The 20,266-nt window shown below is 52.7% G+C and overlaps 1 protein-coding gene across 1 annotated transcript in view; it reads right to left on the minus strand.

Annotated features, from left to right (window-relative positions):
* Window positions 1-20,266, minus strand: part of NRAP (nebulin related anchoring protein) — a 75,555-nt gene that overhangs the window by 1,463 nt on the left and 53,826 nt on the right. The window contains exons 33-41 of the mRNA XM_075533669.1: window positions 18,310-18,408; window positions 16,073-16,177; window positions 15,633-15,740; window positions 13,924-14,235; window positions 10,199-10,303; window positions 9,121-9,219; window positions 6,391-6,495; window positions 2,843-2,950; window positions 758-1,069 (exon numbers count right to left, since the gene is read on the minus strand). Of these exons, the coding sequence (XP_075389784.1) occupies window positions 758-1,069; window positions 2,843-2,950; window positions 6,391-6,495; window positions 9,121-9,219; window positions 10,199-10,303; window positions 13,924-14,235; window positions 15,633-15,740; window positions 16,073-16,177; window positions 18,310-18,408 (1,353 nt within the window). The remainder of the gene's footprint in view (window positions 1-757; window positions 1,070-2,842; window positions 2,951-6,390; window positions 6,496-9,120; window positions 9,220-10,198; window positions 10,304-13,923; window positions 14,236-15,632; window positions 15,741-16,072; window positions 16,178-18,309; window positions 18,409-20,266) is intronic.

Here is a 20,266-nt window from a genome sequence, read left to right on the forward strand (position 1 = left end):
GCACAGCACGGTGACCAGGTCACATGGGGGTTCCCGTCCCAGATCTGCCGCTCGCTAGCTGTGTGAGCTTCAGCCTGGTTCCTCAGGTGATACGTGAGGGCATCATTGGGCTCGTGGTGAGGAAGACATGGCACCAGGCTTATGAAACATTTGGCGTGGAGCCTGGCCCACAGCAGAGACCTGGCCGATGGTGGGGCTGTGTGCCAGACTCCATTCCGGCTCTCAGAGACCGTGTGTTGTAGAGTAGAAAAGGCCCTTCGGCTTCCTGGTGGATTTCTTTGTGGCAGCAGAACCCCGGTCTTTGCTCCCGTGAAGCGGGATTTGGGTTCAAACTGCTGAGCTTTCGGTTAATGACTGGGCACTCCGCCACTGTTCCATCGGGGCTCCTATGGCAGATGGCAGCCCTGGCGATCATGACCCTGGCAGGGGACATGGTTACACGCTGGTGTGTTAACCGCCAGGTTAGCAGTTCAGAATCACCAGCTGCTCCTTGGGAGGCAGAGGGGCCTTTCTACTCTTGTTAAGAGTCACCGTCTCAGAAACCCACAGGTGCAGTTCCACCCTGTCCTCGAGGGTCCCTGTGAGTCCGCATCAGTGTGGCGGTGAGCTTGGGTTTTCTTTGGCTTGGCAGTGAAGCATGAGGTGTCTCGGATTCTATCTCAGACCAAGACTGGAGTGGGATGTGGGGGACCACGGCACCCTCATGAAGAGGCAGGTGGGCGGGGTGGGGGCAGGGGGCGGGAGGACAGGCACTCACATCACTCTGTAGCCGGTGAGCCTTCTGCACGTGCTTCAGGCTCAGCTGCTCTGGGTCGCAGGTGGGCTGGGGCAAGGGCTGCCTGTACTGCACATCGCTGGCCAGCTGCTGGCTCCGCTTGGCGTGGAGGAGGCCAGGCTGGTCTGTGCAACTGTGGAATTGGGACAGGGTCTTGGCGAAGTCCTTCTTGTACACGTTGTCACTCTGGAGTTGGCCGACATGGAAGAAATGCCGCATCTTCGGGTCCTCGTAGATGCTGCGGTGTCCAGTCTGCAGGCCCCGGGCCCGCAGGAAGGCCTCCTTATACCGGAACTGTAGGGCAGGGGAGAGGATTGACCATGGGGGTCCCTCCCTCCCGACCACCCGGGGCTTCTCGGCAGAATGTCCAAGCACAGGGTAAGGGGACAGGCTTCGGATTCTAGTTGACCTGGGTCTGCACTGGCTTTGAGCCAGTGACTGAATCTCTCTGACTCTCCATTCCCTCATCTGTTCAAATGGGAGAATTCCTCTCCACCTCATAAGAGCATCCAACTAGATGGGAGCATGAGCATCATGTCTGGTATGGGTCTGTGCTGCTGGGTGGTCCTGCCATTGCTTCATCGCTAGGTGCCATGGAGTTCGTTTTCCTGCAGAGTGACCCGATGGCCAAGGAAGGAGGCCCTTCCTGCTCTGCCCCACCCCATCGATCATTGTTGGAGCCCATGGACGTGGCCACTGCTCCATCCATCTCAGTGAGAGCCGGCCTCTTTTATGCTGGACTCCTCTCTACCAAGCAGATCTCCTCCTCCAGGTCCCTCCTGAGACCAGGTCCAAAGGACATGAGATGCCTGGTAGCTACTAATATTGTTGATTTTAGGAGCCCGGCCCAGTGGGCTCGACCATCGGAACTGAAGGACCCCAGTTCCATGTTGCTTTTTTTTTTTAATTTCCCTTCCATCAAAGACCACACATGGTCCTAGAACACGTGACTAGTACGTAGGAGAAAGCAACACATCCGATAGCAATCAACCGGCCTTGACCCTGGTCCACAGGTCAGCAGCTAGGATGTTGCAATGCCAAGTTGCTTTTAAGGAGAAGTTTCTAAACCAGTGGTTCTCAACCTTCCTAATGCCATGACCGTTTCATACAGTTCCTCATGTTGTGGTGACTCCACCCCACCCCCCACCAACCATAAAATTACTTTCGTCGCTACACTGTAACTGTCATTTTGCTACTGTTATGATTTGTTATGAATTGGGCGACCCCTGTGAAAGGGTCCTTAAACTCCCAAAGGGGTTACGACCCACAGGTTGAGAACAGCTGTTCTAAATGATTGCTCTGGATCTATGTACTTATCAAAGCGTGGACAGCCAGCAGAGCGTCCATCGATGAGGACAGATGCAGTGCTGAAGGGACAGCTTCCTCTGCGATGATAATGCTACATTGATGGAACAAGTGGCGTATGCTATATATTATTCTGTTTTCATGCCACATTGCTGGAGACAAGCATTCGATTCTCTATTTCACAGATAAAGAAACTTGAACTCGGAGAATTTCATTAACTCATCAAAGATCACACAACCATTTCCTAAGAACCTGAGTCAGGCTAGAGCCAAACATCTTGCTATCCTGTCACCCTGCACTTCTGCTAAAAGAGATCCCTTTACTGCAAATTGACAAGCATTTCCATTGATTTCCAGGTACGCACACATCAACTTCCAAGAGTGACTTTGAACACAACTTCCCTTAATCCAAAATTTCTGGCTACAAGCTTCGCTAATAGGGCCAACCTCTTTCATTTTGCTGAGCAGATAGGTTCAAGTTTTAAGGAACCCAGTGGAGCAGTAGGTTAAGCGCGGGGCTGCTCACCAAAGGTTCAGGCCTACCAACCACTCCAGGAGTCTTCTCGCATAAAGATTTACAGCCTCGGAAATCCCAGGGAGCTGTCCTACTATGCTCTAAGGGCCAGTGTGAGTTGGAATCGAATGGACGGGTTCCCGTTTGGTGCAGAAAGAATGCTGATGGACTCAGTGTACTGAGTTTCCACAGGGCTGGGAAAACCAGGACCAAACTTGTCAGCACCCCCGGGGGAGATGTGCGTCTTACGTCGCTGGCAATCTCTCTAGATGCACGGGCCGTCTGGAATGGAATGGCATCCAGTCTGAAGTCGTAGGCGCCGGCCCGGGTCTGCTCCCATGAGTGTCTGTAGAATTTCTAGATTGGGAGAAACAAAGGCACGAGTAAGCGGGGAGGACATCGCTTTGCCGCTTTTCATGTGGTTGGTGCTCAGCAGAAAAGGATGCAAAACAGGAACCCTTTGCCTTGTAGATCCTCAAAGTGGCATCGCCGAAGGCCATGGGGTCACCCTGGGGAGTCCCCTAGATGCAGAATTGGTGGAGTTGGCCAACGAGGCATCCATAGGCAATCTCTGAGCCCCCAGCCTGTGCATGAGTCCCTGGTCTTGTGGTCTGTGGGGAAAGCTCATTGGCTACCCCCTGTGGCTCTCAGAAGGTCCCTTGTACACGTCTCTGTGTTTCAGGGCCCCAGGCCTGCAGCTGCCAATGCCAGAGCTCAACATTCAAGAACCGTGTTTCTCTGCACGTTTGTAGCCCTGTTGCGGTATATGGAATGCATGTCTTTGGTAGCTCCACAGCCTTCCTGGAAGGCCGCTCAGCAGGGCTGCGAGGCCATGCCCCCATGACCCCCACAAAGCACGCCTCTTCTCACAGGCACCCTGTGGCGGCAGCATGAAGGGAAGAACCTTCACCTGAATTGAATGCATTGTCAAAATCCTGGTCGAGGGCCTGACCCGTGTGTTTCATACCTTCCTCTTTCATTTGTCCCCCTTTCAAGTTGGCCCCACACAGGCTCTGGGGCCTGTCATCATTTCCTCTGAGTCACCAGGAAGAACCGCGGCACTGATACGAGGCATCAGAAACTTTCCTGCCTTCGTGGAGCTAATATATATATATTTTTTTTTTCTTTGCCTCCAAGATAAGGGGACGGTTCCATGAAAGGCACCATCTGGAGCGCCCAGTGGAGGACGGTCCTTTATTCTGCCACTGAGCTGGGGGACAGCGGGAGGGAACAGCCAGATCATATTACCTGCAGCCGACAAAGGGATAGCTCCAGACTTTGACGGCTTTTCACTCCTTCCCACGGGCTGCAGCAAGTCACCTAGCCCTTCACATCCTACCTTATGGTGCCCTCGGAATGGAGGTCAAGACCGGGGCTTCTGTCCTCCAGGGGAGTTGGGGCCATAAGCAGTGGAGAGCTGGCAGACCAGAGGGAAAGCAACGGGTCTCCCCTTACTCATTTCTCAGCCTGGAACTCGTGAAACCAGGAAGTGCCCAAGCCCGACATGGTCACCCTCAGCCTCCTGCATCGTTACCTTGACCGCCCTCACCCTTTCTGAATCCAACATCTCCCACCACAGACCACAAGCCCAACATCGACTAGATTCCAGGTCCCTAAGGATCCTGAACCCCAGATCGATTGCTGGTGTGATCATCTGATCGGTGGATCGCAAACAGGACCAATGGAGTTAGATTTGCCTGGTCATCGCCAGTGGTCAGTAGCTGGGAAGGCAGGACTGAAAGGCCTCTGGGAGGGGAGTAGCATTAGGATACCAACACAACCACCAGCCTCTTAGGTGTCACGCTTCCTATTTTCATGAGTCCACATGTTTGGGAGAACCAGAATCATCACATCCTGGAAAGGGGACACGGTGGCTTTGGGACAGTACTTTCCACACCACCCCAACCTAGATAAACGCATCCGATCTTGCCTCCTCCCACTTTGGTCTCCAATATATGCTAGCTCCCATGTCTACAGGGGTCCACCAGAGACTGGCGCCAGATGAGGGTTCTCCCCAGTGTCTGGGCTCCCTTAGGCTGGGTCACCTCTCCCTGTCTATTTGCTTGCTTGTGCTCACTTCCTCCCTAAGTTCTTTTTTTTTTTTAATTCTGTTGAGGTTTCTGCCTGGCCACCGGGAGTCTTTCAATTCCAAGGGCTCTTTGATTCGGAACCCCGGGTATTCTTCTTCTTGATCACAGTGGGCACAGCTTTGCCCTCAGCCTCACACATTAGAGTCATTTGATTTTTAGTTATTTCAGCTGCCTTGCACATCTCAATGGCTTTCGTTGCCCAGCAAGGTCAGTTTCCCTCCACATCTTCCGCGCAGACCACTTGATCCAATTGTGCGTATCCTCCACGCCCCCCGAAGACGTGCTCTTTCAAAGGAGGTTCAGGAGCGCTCTGGATCCTGTTCCGGGACTCAGCGGAGTGGCATCCCTTCTCACAGGAGAGCTGCTTCTGTCACCAACCTGGGGGGACTGGGCTCCTCACGCCAGACCCCAGTGGAACTGGTGGCTTGATCCCTGTGCCCGTGGCCATGGCTTCGTAGAGTTCCTCCAGTGGAGGCCTCCCCTCTCCCCCATCTTGGGAGCAATAATGAGACCCAGGAATTGTCCAGGCTCTGCTGTGGGGAGGCCCAGCTTTCCCACATGGAGGTCAGCCCACCAGGGCTGCTGTTCTAAAATTATCCTTCTCGCCTCCCTCAAACACATCAAATGGTCATAATAACTCATATTTACAAAGCCCCGTTGCATTCACTACGTGGGATCCCACAGGGCTTTACAAATGCAACAAACTAATACACACACTAACTAGAAGGTGCCTCTGGCCGACCCCAGCGCAGCAGCCAGCTCCGGGGTGAAAAGTAGCAGCTGCTGATCTGCACGGAGCCGCAGGACACAATGGCCAGGCCAGGCCGGGAAGAATGGCCGGACTCTGGGAGGCCCTGTGCTGCCCCAGGCGGACACTCTCAGCCTGTGTTATTCGGATCTGACGGCGGCTTTTGATTTCTCCGCCCTGCTACCTGTTATCCCAGGATCACAGCTTTCCTGGCCGAGCGTCCGCCTATTCGACTACAACCAGGGGCCTCCAACCCCTGCTAACAACAAGCCGGGTTTAGGAGACAGCTTCTCGGTTATGCACGCAAAGGGCACACATCTAAGGGGAACAAAAGGGCTGGAGGCCACAGCTCCCTGCACAAAGGCTGCCTTCGGGCCCGGGCAGCTTCACTAGATGCGGCATCTTTCCAAACGGCAGCCCCATCCCTAGAGCCTCACCCCTCCAAATGGCTAAGAAGAGGGGCTCAGGAAACCAACGGAGCAGGTTCTATACCTGTGGGGGCCACGGGTACCCCCACGGAGCTCTTGGAGGAGTACCCTGAGTCAGAGTCTCATAGCTAGAGGGGGCCCCTCTTGCCACCTAGCCCAGCCTTACAGCCATGTGACAGTTGGGGAAACTGAGGCTCAGAGAGGAAAGCAGCCCTGGGCATGTAGACAGTCTGTTCTACCATTAGCCCACTGGTATTTTCTCCACCCCAAGACCTCCTTCCCAGCACTTAAAAACGAAGCCAAACCAACCCAAACACCCAATTGGAACTAAGCAATGGATCTGGTGGTTGGCTGAGCACCACCATGAATGTCACTGATTTCGTGGGATTGCACAAGGGACTAAAGCAGAATTCAGCAAGGGTGTGTTATCCGGATTTTTAAAAATAAACCAGTAATGAAAAGAGCGCAGGGTGGGGGCAGGTAACTGGACACACAGAGATGCATGCCCGCACACACCACGGGTCCACTTACATCACTCAGGTGAAGCGCGTTCAGGCGAGCTCGGGTGAAGTCGGGGTGGTCGGGGATCAGGGTGTACCTGTGCAGGGACTCGGCATCCCCTGACCTGTACAGACGCTGCAGGTAAGAGAAGGGCCTGGTAAATGTAGAACTCAAAGGGGGAAAGCAAGCTGGTGTGCCCTCCTGCCAAGGGCCTGCAGGAGGGGCTGGCGCCTGGCCCTGCATGAATGGAGGGTGTCCATGGGGCAGGGCCCAGGAGAAGTGGCTGGAGTTAAATCCCACTCCTTGCCATCAAAGCGATTCTAACTCATAGAAGCGACCCTACAGGACAGAGTAGACATGCTCGTTGGGGTTCCTAAGGGTATAAATCTTTATGGGAACAGAAAACCTCATCTTTGCTCCAAGGAGCAGTTGGTGGGTTCCAACAGGTGACCTTTAGGTTAGCAGTCCAAAGGGCTCTGTTGTAATATTCACCAATGTCTACTCCCCCTGTATTTCTGTTCAGGGCAACAGCGATTGGGCGGCCATCATGCAGGATGGTGGCATCAAGGGTTTGGGTGTTGCTGGTAGTTGTCCACTGTGACTCAATATGACCTCATGTGTTTAAAGTTATATGACCTTATGTGTTCGAAGTCAAACTGCTCCAGAGAGTTACCAAGGCCATAACTTTCTGGAAGCAGACCCTGGACTTTGGGTGCCTTCCTAGGTGCCTTTGGGGAGATTCGAACTGTCAACCTTTTGGCTAATAGTTGAGCCCTTTTGTTGCTTATGCCACCCAGAGACTCTGTAACATGATGAATGCAAGGGATGGCACCCAACTGCCTACCTGGAAAATGCTGCACCAGCAAATGTCGGGTTATATATATATTTTTTCCTATAACAGCAACAACAAGGGTGGTTTTTTGTTTGCTTGCTTTTCAATGCTTCTAAGGCACCACAAGCCAACATCGTGGCTCGCCCTACTTAGGTGTCTAAAAGCTACGGGTATTTCAGACAATCTGGGCACTTGACCTGAAGACATGCTTCTTCCCAGTGATGAGGCTGGGGGAGTCGTGGTTCTGGGTTGGGCTTCTGCCTCCCTGAAGGAGAAAGATGAGGCTTTCTCTTCCCGCAAAGAATTACACGCTTGGAAACCCACAAGGGCATTTCCACCCTGTCCTGCGTGGTCACTGCAGGTCACAATCAACTCGATGACGGTAAATGAAAGTCTCAATGTCTTCGTTTAACATTAATCGTCATAAGACACAGCGAACGACTCCTTTGGATGATAAAATACCTTAGCATGTGCTCAGAAAATTCATCTTTTCACCCCAGGATGACACAATTGTCCATGTCAAAGTTTATCTGCTGTGCTCTACTTAGAGGGGTGATTTAAGGGTGTGAGAGGTTTATGAAGTGTGTGAGTGTCCTCTAGTCACTTTAAAAATGATTTCTCGTGAATTCGGGGGCGGTTCACATCGCAGATCCTCCTTTTGGTGTTCAGCGATTTCAGTGACTTATCAAACCCAATTAGCTTATCCCTTTGATGTCTCGTATCCCTCGTGTGGAAGACTATTCTCTCTTTCACCCAAGTTAGTACCTGTCACCCTGTGGCCTACTGCTTCCTTTCCCCTCCTCTAACCTTGGAAAAGAAAAACATAATGTCAGAAATTCTCCCTCATGGCCAGACTCACTATGAGCTCAGCAAGTCTGCCCTGGGCAGCACACGTTCCGGCTCCGTGAGGATGCCAAGCTGTGGTCGCTGCGGGCTCAAAGGTGAATTGCAGGGCAACTTTTTTTTGGGGGGGGGTATAGTGTATTGTTTTATTCCTCAAAATAAATGCAGAAGAGAAGAAACCAAGTTCAATTGCGCTGAGAGTAAAAGCAGAGAGAAGCTTTCAATGCAGCAGTTTCCCTCCCCCCTCCCCCCCCACTAACTCCATCACGTTACACTCTGTCTCACTGCCGTTGGTCAGCAGCTAAAGGGATCTGAGCTTATGTTCAGTAAAGCGCCATCGATAATGCTTAGTACCGTGGTTGCAATGATTGTTGACAAAGTCACAGTAACGGACGGACCTTGACTGTGGATCCTTTATTTATTGGTCCGGGTGCTTGCCAAAAGCTTTTACCTGCTTTCATTTACGGAACCCATTTCAGCAGCCCTGGTGGTCTGGTGTTTAAGGACTTCGGCTGCTGGTCCAAAGGTTGGTGGTTTGAAACCAGCAGCCGCTCTGCGGGAGAAAGACCTGGCAGTCTACGCCCATAAGGGTATTAAAGACTAGGGCACTGTCGTGTCGAGAGAAAAGTCCTCAATGGGACGGAGTGACACAGTGGCTGCGGCGATAGGCTCCAACATAAGGACACTGGTGAGGGTGACGCAGGACTGGGCGGTGCTTTGTTCTGCCGTCCACAGGGTCATTATGAGTCAGGACAGACCCTGGGGCACCTAACAGCAGCAGGACACCTTTAAGGCCAACTCTACCCCATGCTAGAAAATTGCTAGGAGCTAGAATGGACTGAACAGCAGTGTTTGGGGAGTGTTTTTTGTTTGAATTCATCCAATCGTATGGTATTATCAGTACTCTTCCATTTGACATGATGAAATTGGGGTCAGAAAAGATTAAGCCACCTAACTAAGGCCATCCCGGCAGTACATGGTCATGGTCGGGTTTGGGACCACATCTACCCAGAGCAGTGTCTCTGGCAGTGACCACTGACCATCCCCTAATGCGCTTTGAAGACGAGCGAGGAGGAGGAACCCACCTCATTGCAGTGCCTGTAGCTGCTCTTGGCGTGTACCAGCTCTGGGGAGTCGACCACCGCGGTGAACTTGATGCTGTCTGGCTTCTTACGGTACTTGGTCTGGAAGTGACAGGGGCAGCGGTAGTACATTTGTCTGCATGGCGCTCCATCCTACCTCCTGAGGACCAATGTGCCAATGGCATCTCCTTCTCGGTGGGCACATACCGTCAGGGGCTTAGGAACCAAGCTGCCTCTCTGAGGGGCATCTTACACAGGTGCTGGCTCTCGTGAAGGCAGGGACTATAAAGTGTCATGGCTCACCACAGAGAGCTCAAAGGCCAGCAGCAGTCAGCACCCAGTGGCCCTGCTTGCGCGTGGTCAGCGTGGCCATTAAGAAATGGAAGTCAGCAGGGTCACCTGCCCACTGGGGATTCCCGAGCAAAGGTCCAAAGGTCATCAAGGCAGTAGGGAGTTCAGGGCATGCACCTATCCCTGTATAACTTCTAACATGATCGGAAACTACAGAGGGGACCTGGGAGGTACAAATGGCTAATGCGTTTAGCTGCTCTCCCAAAGGCTGCAGATTCAAATCTACCCAGAGACACTTTGGAAGAAAACCCTGTGAAAAATCAGCTGTTGAAAACCCCCGTGGGGAGTAGCTCTCCTCTGTTCCCCCCACCAGGGGCACTGGGAGTTGGGGTCCGCTCAATAGCAAGTGATGGAGAAATCATGTAATCTCCAGACAATGGGCCCTGTGTGTCCATTCAGCAGGTGGGAGGTAAATTTACATCCCCATCCATGAAAGCAATGGGTCCTTTTGGAGACTAATGGTACTCAGTGCATCTTTTGGGAGCCTTCCAATCTACCGTTCACCTCTCATTGCCCAGTTTCCACCGTGTCTTTAGTTCCCCCACAAGGAATTAACTTGGAGGGAAATCGGTTATAGGATTTGCTTGCCAATGGTCCCAGGAAAACACTTGCCATCTGGGAGGCCAGGGGATCCTCTTGGAAACCTGCCCCTCGAGCAAGCTCCCTCTTCAAAAGGAAACCCTGCTTGGCTGCTCTTGCCAGTCCCACAGTAGGAGGCGGGTGATGGTACCTCGCTGATGAGTTCTCCGGCCTTCTTTGCGCTCTCCATCTGCGGGGAACTCAGTGCCAACCAGCCTGCACCCTTCATGCCCATCAGGTCTGCTTTGTAGCGAAACTGCAAAAGAAAACCATTGGCTTTTTATCAAGAAAGGCCCCGGTGCCTACCCAGAAGCCCCTGGCTTGCAAATGCATTTGTCATAATGCTTCGTCCCAACCGCTCTGTTCCAAGCACATCTCAAGTGACCACCTCGGGAATTTAATTGGGGATCGCATCCAAGATGCCAGAAGGACGCGAGCTCCAGGGGATGAGCGAGGTCCTCAGCAGAAGGCGTGCATGGCCGCATGACAGAAGAGCCCAGGGACACTCTCCTCTGAGCATTTGTCGCTCCCGTTCACTTGCTTCTGTCTGGCCACAAGCTGACGGGCTGTCCACCTGCCAACGCAGAACCCTCCACACCGGCTCCGCAAGAAGCAGCGGGTGGGAGTCTGGATGGAATGTTCTATGGCTTGGCGACCACCTCGCTGAAATATGACCCTTTTCTCTCAATGACGCCTAGAGATGATAATCCCTGTGAGGGATATCCCCTCCGCTCTCGTGAAAACCTGTGAGTATACCTGCACTCTGCAATTGTAATGTGTGTGTGTATGTGTATACATGTGTATGTGTGTATATAATATGCATGTATATGTGTGTGAATGTACATATGTAAATGTCTATGCATATGTGTGTATAGATGTGTTAATATATGTCTGTGTGCCTGTTTGCATGTGTGTATGCTTGCATACATGCATGTGTGTATATATGTGTGTATGCGTATGTGTGTGGATCTGTGTGTATAGATGTGTTGGTATATGTATATATGTGTGTGTGCCTATTTGCATGTGTGTATGCCTGTATCATGTGTTTAGGTGTGTGTGTGTATCTGTGTGTATGTACATATCTTTGTATGTAAATATGTGTTATGAATGATAGCGGGAGTAAGGACTCTCAACAGTGGAACAAATTCTGATAAAAACCCAGACCAAGCCCGGTGTGACTGATCCCACCCCACTCATCGTGGTCCAACAGGACAGAGTAGAATGGCTCCTTAAATCTCCCAAGACTATCAGCCCTGATGGGAGCAGACAATGTCACCGTTCACCCCAGGGAACAATGACGGATTTCAGGTGTCAACCTTGTAGTTGACAGCCCACTGTTTAGCCAGCAGTGCCACCGGGGTGCCTTCAAACTTGGATACAGCTGGGTAATCATGAGCGTGCCCTTTCCATCTCCCATGCCTCAGTTTACCTCCTCCTCCCACTGCCAACATTCGTATTAATAAACCTGGGCCCCGCCCTCTGCTCTTTTGTTCTGTCTCCCCTTTAAGCGGGAGACGTCTTGTTCCCCAGGTAAGACAGGAAGCAATGCTGTAAGACAAATGGTCTGATTGGAAGTCCTCTAGCACACGAAACCTCGTTCCTGCTCCTTGATCTGCTCAGCCATCACCCACCACGGGAGCAGTCTGAGAATGCCGTCCCACTCCTCTTGATAGACCACTAAGTCTTTTGCAAGGTGGTGGGGGTAGGGCTGGGGGTGGGGAGAGGGGAGTGGGGGGAGAAGCTTTTGAAGGAAACCTTCCCTTTGAATCTAAATGAAGTTGATGGTGTTTCTCTAATTTAGAGATCAGCCCCGCTGTCACACAAAATATCACCCCAGAAGCCGGCCTCTCCGCCTTTCATTTCGGGATACCCAGCAGTACCTCACAGCCAGCCTCAGAGAGGGCTGCCTTCTGATCTACTGTCTGCCGCTTAATGTCCTTGTGCCCATTCCCCTCTGCTCTCCAGCTGGGGAGGGAGGCTGGCACTGAGGCGCAGGACCAGGTTTCAAAACCCCATGTCAGGGGATGGCTTTTTTAGACAGCAATCTTTCAGCCTACAACCGGCTCCGCTTCTACCTTGCCACTCGGATAAAGAACAGAGAAAATTGGATACATTTCTCAGTCACAGAGAATAATCCTTCACAGCCGGGCCTTGCTCCTTTCAGAAGCTAGATGAAGTGGGGAGCATTCTTTCAACTTGTCCTTTGTGGAGCAGAACAGTGAGACCAGGGTTAGTGAGAGAGCAAGAGGCGCTCCCTTCCCCAAAGAACCGGGCGAGCTGGATAGACTCTCCGCGAAATGGACCCTCCATTGATCCTGCAGCACCCACCCGGCCTAGCTTTGCCTGTTCACTCAGGCCTTGGGCACAACACGCAGGCCTCAGACTTCACCCTAAAGGAGGGGTCGATGGGAGGGGTGCCCAGAAGCAGCAGCTCCCCAAAGATGGCTTCCAAGAAGCCTTCTGCTTTGAGAGATACACGACTGCCCTGTGGGCTCAGCCTGTTCTCAGGCGCAAACAAAGCCTTAGGGCCCGGGGTCACCTTCAGCTTCAAGTGTTGAGGCTCCGAGCTTGGGAGTCGGTCTGAGTTTGAGCTCAGGACTCCTTACAGAGCTCCTCTGGTTCTCAGAGCAGACACCTAGGGCTGCACACAGCAAGCCTTCCCTTAGAGGGCTCAAGAACAGACTAGCTTCAGAGCACCTGTGTCCCCGTTCCAGCCACCTGGGGGAGCCAAAGAGCTCTGAACCAGGAGTCAAGAGAGGGGAGCTAAACTGGGTCCTTGGCCTGGTCACAGCCCTGCCCATTGTGTAGCCGTGGGCACATCAATTAGGTTGTTGGTGCCTGAGTTACTACATCCTCATCCTACCTCCGTATTAATTGAGATAACCTGGGTAAGTAAGTGAATATATATATATATATATATATATATATATATATATATATATATATATATATATATATATATATATATATGACATTGCTGTTGAATCTATTCCAACTCACAGCCTCGCTGTCAGACGGAGGAAAACTGCCCCACCGAGCGTCCCAGGATGCAAGTCTCGGAGAAAGAAACGTAAGAAGAATCGGTGCTGGTGCCGGTGAGGAATATTGAGAGTACCATGGACCGCCAAAAGAGCAAGCAGATCTGTCTCAGAAGAAGTGCAGCCAGAGTGCTCCTGAGAGGCCAGGGTGGCGCGGCTTTGTCTCACCTACTTTGGACATGTTGTCAGGGGAGACGAGTCCCCGGAGAAGGACGTCACACTTGCTAAAGTCGAGGGGCCGTGGAAAAGAGGCAGGCCCTCGACGAGATGCACGGACACCGTGGCTGCAGCCGTGGACTCCGGCCTGGGAAGGATGGCGAGGAGGGCGCAGGACGGGGCAGTGTTCTCTTCAGCTGTGCATAGCGTTGCTGGGGGTCAGACCCAACTAGGAGGCACCTAGCAGCAACCTAACAAGTCTGGACGAAAGCAGGCTGCCACCTCTCTCGGCTGCAGAGCAGCTGGTGCGTCCCAGCCATTAGGGGGGCCACCAAGTACTTGATCACTATGCCACCAAGGCTCAGCACAGGGTAGGAACTCTACAGAGGCCATTGTCCTTGCTATTGCTGATGGGAAGCTACAATGGAAGCCCCACAAGCACAGGCATCTGTGACTCTTGCTGACTGCTGTGTCCCCGGGGCCTAGAACAGTGCCTGGCACACAGTAGATGCCCGTAGGGATGTGTTGAGTGATTCCCACCTACAGAGGGCATGCATAGACCCAGCTAGCAGGTGTGAGGGGAGTCAACGTGGTCAAGGGAGCGAGCAGAGATCTACAGCAGGCTTGTAGGCGGAGGCAGGAGGTGGGGGGCAGCGGTTTGCGTCCCACGAGGTCCCCCTACCTCACTCTGCAGGGCGTGGGCTTTCTTGGCACAGGCCATCTTCAGGTCTTCGGGCAGCGCCGTGAACTCGTGGCACCTTGTCCTGTAGTCGTAGTCGCTGGCCAGGGCCTGAGCCTTCTGAGCGTGGACCAGGTTCACCATGTCTTTGGGCAGGTGGCACTGGGCCTGCGTGCCAGCCGCCTCCCTCCGGTACTGGTGCTCGCTCTGCAGCTGGCCCATCCGCCTGCAGTGCCGGAGCCGGGGGTCATCGCTCACGCTGCGGGCCCCAATGAGCTGCCCTCGCTCCTTCACAAAGTCGTGTCTGTAGAGAAACTGGGGCCGCGGAGGAACACCAGTCAGTGAAGGCGGGTGTGCAATGCACACCCTGGGGTCCCATCCACCTCTTCCCACTGGAGCCCCCAGGAAAACCACTCCCTTCTTCCGCCGCCAATTCCCAGCTGCCTCTGAGTTGATGTTCACTCCTGGGGAACCGCCTTGCCCGTAGGAGTGGAACTGACCCCCTGGGGTTTCAGAGGCAGATCACCAGGCCTTTCTTCTGAGGCATCTCTGGTTAATGCAAACTTTCCACCTTGCAGTTAGTGGCTGAGTGCCCAGTCACGGGTCCCACCCAGGGACTTCTTGGCTGCACTCAGGGAGGGTGGTTATGAGAAAACCAACATGAGACTTGGCCTGTGAGCGTGCCTTCTTCTCCAGGGCAATGGAGACGGGCCCTGTTCTTCCTATCATATTCCAGCCAGAGCCTCGGAGCCAAAGGAAGGACTCCAGGCCCCTTCTGGGTCCTGTGACCACGAGGGTAACAGAGGAATAGGTGCTGTTTCCAATCATACCCAGCAAATCATGACATTCAAAAGACACCCCAAAAAAGCTCACTGTGACCCTACAGAAGAGGGTAGAAATGTCTCTGTGGGTTTGTGAGACTGTCACTATTTATAGGAGCAGAAAGCCCCATCTTTCTCCTTCGGAGCAGCTGGTGGTTTCAAACTGCTGACCTTTCGGCTCACAGCCCAGTGTGTGACCACAACACCACCAGAGCTCCTCGCCCCAAAGATAGGATCCATTTTTCTGAAGCCCACATTTCCTGCAGTCTCTATATGGGAGACAGACAGCCACCTTCATACCCTACAGCTACGGACATCATCGCCAGAGTGGTGCGTGGGACCCAGGCTGGTAAGCTCTCCCACTGTGAGTGTAACTGCTGAGGGCAGAGAGGGAGATGGGCTGGGGACAGCCGCCACCACAGACTCTCTTTCTCATTGTGGGTGGGGTTGACCTTACAAAGGGGGCCGTTTCCTGGGTGTTGCGGTGAGAAACAAAGCGTGGTCTCCTTGTGGTGCTGGGTTGCCATCGGGTCGATTCCAACTCTTAGCGACCCCGAGGTGCTGAGCAGAACAGCAGCGCCGGGGTTTTCAAGGCTGTGGACTTTCAGAAGCAGATTCCTCCTGGGTGGGTTTGAACTGGCAACCTTTCCGTCTGTAGTCGAGTGTTTCACCATTTACACCACCCAGGGACTCTTTAGCTTCCGATGAGTCCAGTCTTTCTTTCCCTCCCTCCATCAAAGTCCCTCATCCATAGTTAATATATTCTGCAGGTGACATCCTGTCTCACATGGTTATAGATTTGCTTTAATTCCAGCAAACCAGTCATAGATGGTGTTTTACATGAAGTTAACAGAAATTAGGCAGGAAGGAAGGTCATAGCATTCCACTCACATCACTGGCGATCTCTCCAGAGGCCCGTGCTGCCTGGAAGGGGAGCGCTTCTGTTGTCAGCTTGTAGCCTTGAGCACGGAAATTATGCCAAGACTCCTTGTATTTCGCCTAAAGTAGGAACACATGTAGATCTTCTTTTAGAAAGGGTGGAAGGGAACAAAGAAAAGGAAATTGCACGAGTCGACAAAGCCTCCCTCCCCCTTTCATGTGCAGTGCGGTGCGGCATTCCTGAATCAATCTCTGACCAGCGAGAGCTGTCTGCTTTGTGGCAGACACCCTCACCAGCACCCGGGAACCTGACAGTGCAGAGGAAGGTCTCACGGGGCGTCTGACATGAGGTGTTGGACACAGTTGCTCTGGACACCGGGAAGGACACTGCCAGGCATGGCCTCGCAGACAGGTGGACGCAGCTTTGGAACACTCCCAAACCCCAAGCTTACATCGCTCAGATTGGCCGCGTTGATCTTTGCTCGGTCAAACTCGGGAAGCCCCAGGGTCGTGGTGTACTGGTGTCTGGCATCTTCTCCGGCTGCTTTATAGAGGCGCTGAGGGGCGGAGACGCAAGGGAGTAAGGGACGCGTGTTTCTGCAGGGCAGAGTCCCTGGTTTGAAACTGGGGAAAGTGCATTTGCAAAAGGCCACTTGAGGAAGGGAGGAACCATAAAGAGTTTGTCCTGGGTCAGGCTGAGTGCTTCCTGGTTCAGTCATGGTGGAGGAGACAAAAGCAGAACAGATCCACATTTGTGAAATGAGTGTGATCCGTCCTGGGAGAAATGATGGGCTGATAGGCTGCTGGGACGTAATCTCTCACCTAGCACACAAGGATTGTGTTATACACATGGCAACAAAATCCCTTTATAGGCATAGTTGGGGCCAACGCCACCCATACCCCCACCCCACCCCTGAAAGACAGAGGTCAGCTGCCTTGTTGTCCATGCGTTGCTCTCCATGGTGCTGGACATAACCCTATCTCCAGCACCAGCCTCCTGAAAGGGCTCTGGGTGCCTCTTCTGAGTCTCCCATTGCAGAGCTTCAGCCCGTCATTTTTTCCTGCTCCAGGTATCATTCTAGTATACCTGCATTTTACAAGTTCTAGGCGATTCCAATGTTTCCTCATTTGGCCATGACCGAACTGGTTCACCATGGTGCAAAGCCCTGGCTGAGTGACAGAAGTAAGGAAAGAACTGGATTCGCTTTGCTCAATTATGGGCCAAGGAAAGAAAAGTAGGTTCATTAATACAATGGTCAACTCATAAAACTTTAGGCTTTTCCTTGATGCTACAACCAAAAGACAACAGGAGGGCCTGGGGAAGCTACTCTGCTTGTCAGGAATTTTTTTCCCCTCCTCACTTGCTACCTATTCAATTCCAATACATGGCAACCCCATGGGTGCTGACCTAGAATCTGTGCTTCCCAAGGTTCCCAGTGGGTGACCCGTAGGGATTAGATGACGAGGTCTTCCTTCCAAGCTGCCCCTGTGTGGACTCAAACCTCTAACATTTCTAATCAGCAGTCAAGCATCTTAATGGTTTGACCATCACAGGCTCCTGCTTGCTGCAAGGGAGCCTCCCAAGTCCCAGCCTGCATCTCTTGTGAGGAGTCGCCCCAGATCCACTCCAGGAGTGAACCCATGCCACGGAAACCTTAGATGTCCTGGTGCAGTGAAAAGCCACCCACTCTAGCAATTAGAGGTTGATCTTTGGGTGGTGAGCCCCCAAAGGCCAAAGGCCATCACAAGGAGCGCCGCTGCTCTCCCAGACTCCAGCTCGCAGAGTAAGAACAAAAGGTGAACTCTGACTTTAATTGATAGGCACTGCGCAAGATCTTCTATCTCTTTGAATCTCTCATCCCAAGTGACCACATCTTACTTTTTTGAGATGGAGTGGGGAGGGGGGTTAGTATTAGTCTAAATATCCAAATCACAACTGACTTCTGAAAGTTAGAGATGGAAGAAGGCTCTTAAATAAAAGCTAAAGAGGATTCATAATTTAATTATCTGCCAACCTCACCTTCCATTTCAAACCTGTCAGAGAGGAAATCAGGACTGGAACCAACAGGACTGGAATGCTTTGATGAGGTTCTTTCATGAGGAAGTGTGAGCTGGCTGGCGAATGAGTAGCCTGACAGACGTTCTCTGTGTTACCAGTCCCTGGACAACCAGGACTCCTCCCTGTAATTCTCAGTCCCAATAACAACGTGGCAACAGGGGCCTAAATGCATTACAGCCAGGGCTTTAATTACTCACCCGGAGTTCTTGCTAAGTGACCGTTTGGACTCATGAGATCTGGGATGGGACCTGAGAATCTGCATGCCTGAGAAGCTCCCCCTAGCTGACCCATGACCCCACTGTTCAGGAACTAGAGTAAACCTTTATCAGATTCGAACTTCTGCAAAAGGTATGCTGGTGGTGCATGCAGTCAGGTTGATTCTGACTCATGGCGACCGCCATGTGACAGCAGCTCGTGGGTTTGAACTTCTGACCTTTTGGTTAGCAGCCCTGTGGCACACCAGAGCTTCTTTTGGGAAAGGTCTGGCTCCACACAGTGGCATTATTTCATTCCAAGCCTTCAGGTCCTCTCCGCCACCCCCATCCCCACCCCACCCTACAGCTAACACACAGTGCTTAACAACCTAGAAGGATTTGGAAAGCCTGTCCCAAAGCCACCAGGATAACTTACCTCATTGGTAATCTGATTGCTGAGCTTGGCATGAAGGAGGCTGGGTGTGTCCGTCACGGCTGTGTACTTGAACAAGTGGGGCTGCTGACGGTATTTACTCTGCATTCACACACAAGAGGAGATCAAGAAGCTCTTTCAATTCGAGTTATAGAGCCATGTTGGGCAAAGGCTAGTCTATCTCTCCAGAATCCAGCCTGTGACCTGCACTTGTGACCTCAGAACGCAATGGGAAGCAGCCGAAGAAAGGACCAGATGCTTGCTGGGAAATGTGATCTGATCAACCTCAGTGGCAGTGAGTCTATTGTGACTCATAACAGCCCAATGGGCCCTACAGCCTAGAGGGCTCCTAAGACTGAGCCTTTATGGGATCAGACTGCCTGTCTTTCTCCCAGAGTGGCTGGCGGGTGTGAACTGGGGGCCTGGCGTGAGCAGCCCAATGCCTCCCCCATCATGGTACCAGGCCTCCTTTTAAAGTTGAGGTTTACGCCTCACCTTTGCTCACAGGTGATGCAGAACTCCTCAGCCCTCATGGTGCAAGCCAAAGAGCTAAGCAACTTTAAAAACACCCACGCCTACCCCGAGGGACTCTACATCATGCGTGGGGCTCAGGCACCTGCATTTGAAAGCTCCAAAGGGAACCTGAAACGTCATGATTTGTTTGGAAAACCACTCGCTCTAGAGCTTTGTTTGGAAAACCAAAGCAGAAAGCGAACATTAAACTCCTACAATACAGCCGATTCCGCCTCCCAAGAGCGCCTCGTCACTTTGTCCGTGAATCCGTGCTGTTGCTGTGTGCGACCTAGGAGCTTCCGGCTGACAGTCGCCCTCCTGGCCAAGCCAGAACTGGCCTCTGGGGGTCCCTAGAGTCTGGCCTCGTTGGGAGCACACCTGAGCCTTCCCCACCCCACCCCCTCCAGTGACACTGATGGGCTCAACTGCAGTCTCTCAGCCACTCGCCAAGTTCTTCACCCCCGGGCCACCTGAGCTCGATAAGAAAACCTAGCTGGTTGTGTTGTTGTTGTTGTTGTTGTCAGGGTTGTTGAGTCACTTCCAACTCATCCTGACTCATGCCCCATACCGCTTCCCCAGTCATCACTAGAGTGAGTCTACGGTTGCGACCACTGTGTCGCTCCATCTTCCTGAGGGTCTTCTGCCTTTTCACGGACCCTTCTACTTCACTCTGGACGCTGTCCTTCTGCAGCGACTAGTCCCCCCTGTAATTAGTCTATGACCAAAGTACGTGAGACAAAGTCGGGTCATCCTCGAGTCTCAGGGGGATTCCAGCTGTCCTTCTTCGGAAACATGTCTGCTGGCGGTCGGCGGTGTGCTCAACATTCTTCAGCGCAACTCGGAGCCAGCCACCCTTCGATGGCCTTCCTGACTGATGCACGCTGACACCGCTCATGCAGGGAGGCCATTGAAAATGCCTTGTCTTGGTCAGGCGCCTCAAAGTGGTACCTTTGCTTTGGGCGCTTCAGAGAGGCCTTTTGCTGCAGATCTGCCTGATGTGATACATGGTTTGATTTCTCCACTGCTGCTCCCATGGGTGGCGATCGCGGATCCAAGGAAAGAGGAACATCCGCAACCTCCATCTTGGCTGCACTCATCACGATGCTGCGCAATTGATCCAACTGGGAGGATTCGGTTTCCTTCATGTTGAGGTGTAATCTCTGCCGAAGGCTATAGTCTTTGCTCGCCTCTCTAAGTGCTTCGAGTACCCTTGGCTTTGGGCAAGCAAGGTGGTGCGAGCTGCGTACCACAAGCTGTCTGTGACCCTTCCTCCAATCCAGGTGCCACATTTCTTCTACATCAGCTTGCCTCGCTCATTTAGGCTGGTCACGCCCCCCGCTCCCCGCCCCCGGCCTTGGCTTGACCATAAATAGAGTGCCCACTGTCCTCCAGGGGCGTGGGTGAGTAAGATCCCCCAGGAGTTCAAAGAGTGCTTTTCTTTGAACCT

This window comes from Tenrec ecaudatus, chromosome 16 (genome assembly GCF_050624435.1).
Source record: "Tenrec ecaudatus isolate mTenEca1 chromosome 16, mTenEca1.hap1, whole genome shotgun sequence".
In the NCBI taxonomy this organism is placed as follows: domain Eukaryota; kingdom Metazoa; phylum Chordata; class Mammalia; order Afrosoricida; family Tenrecidae; genus Tenrec; species Tenrec ecaudatus.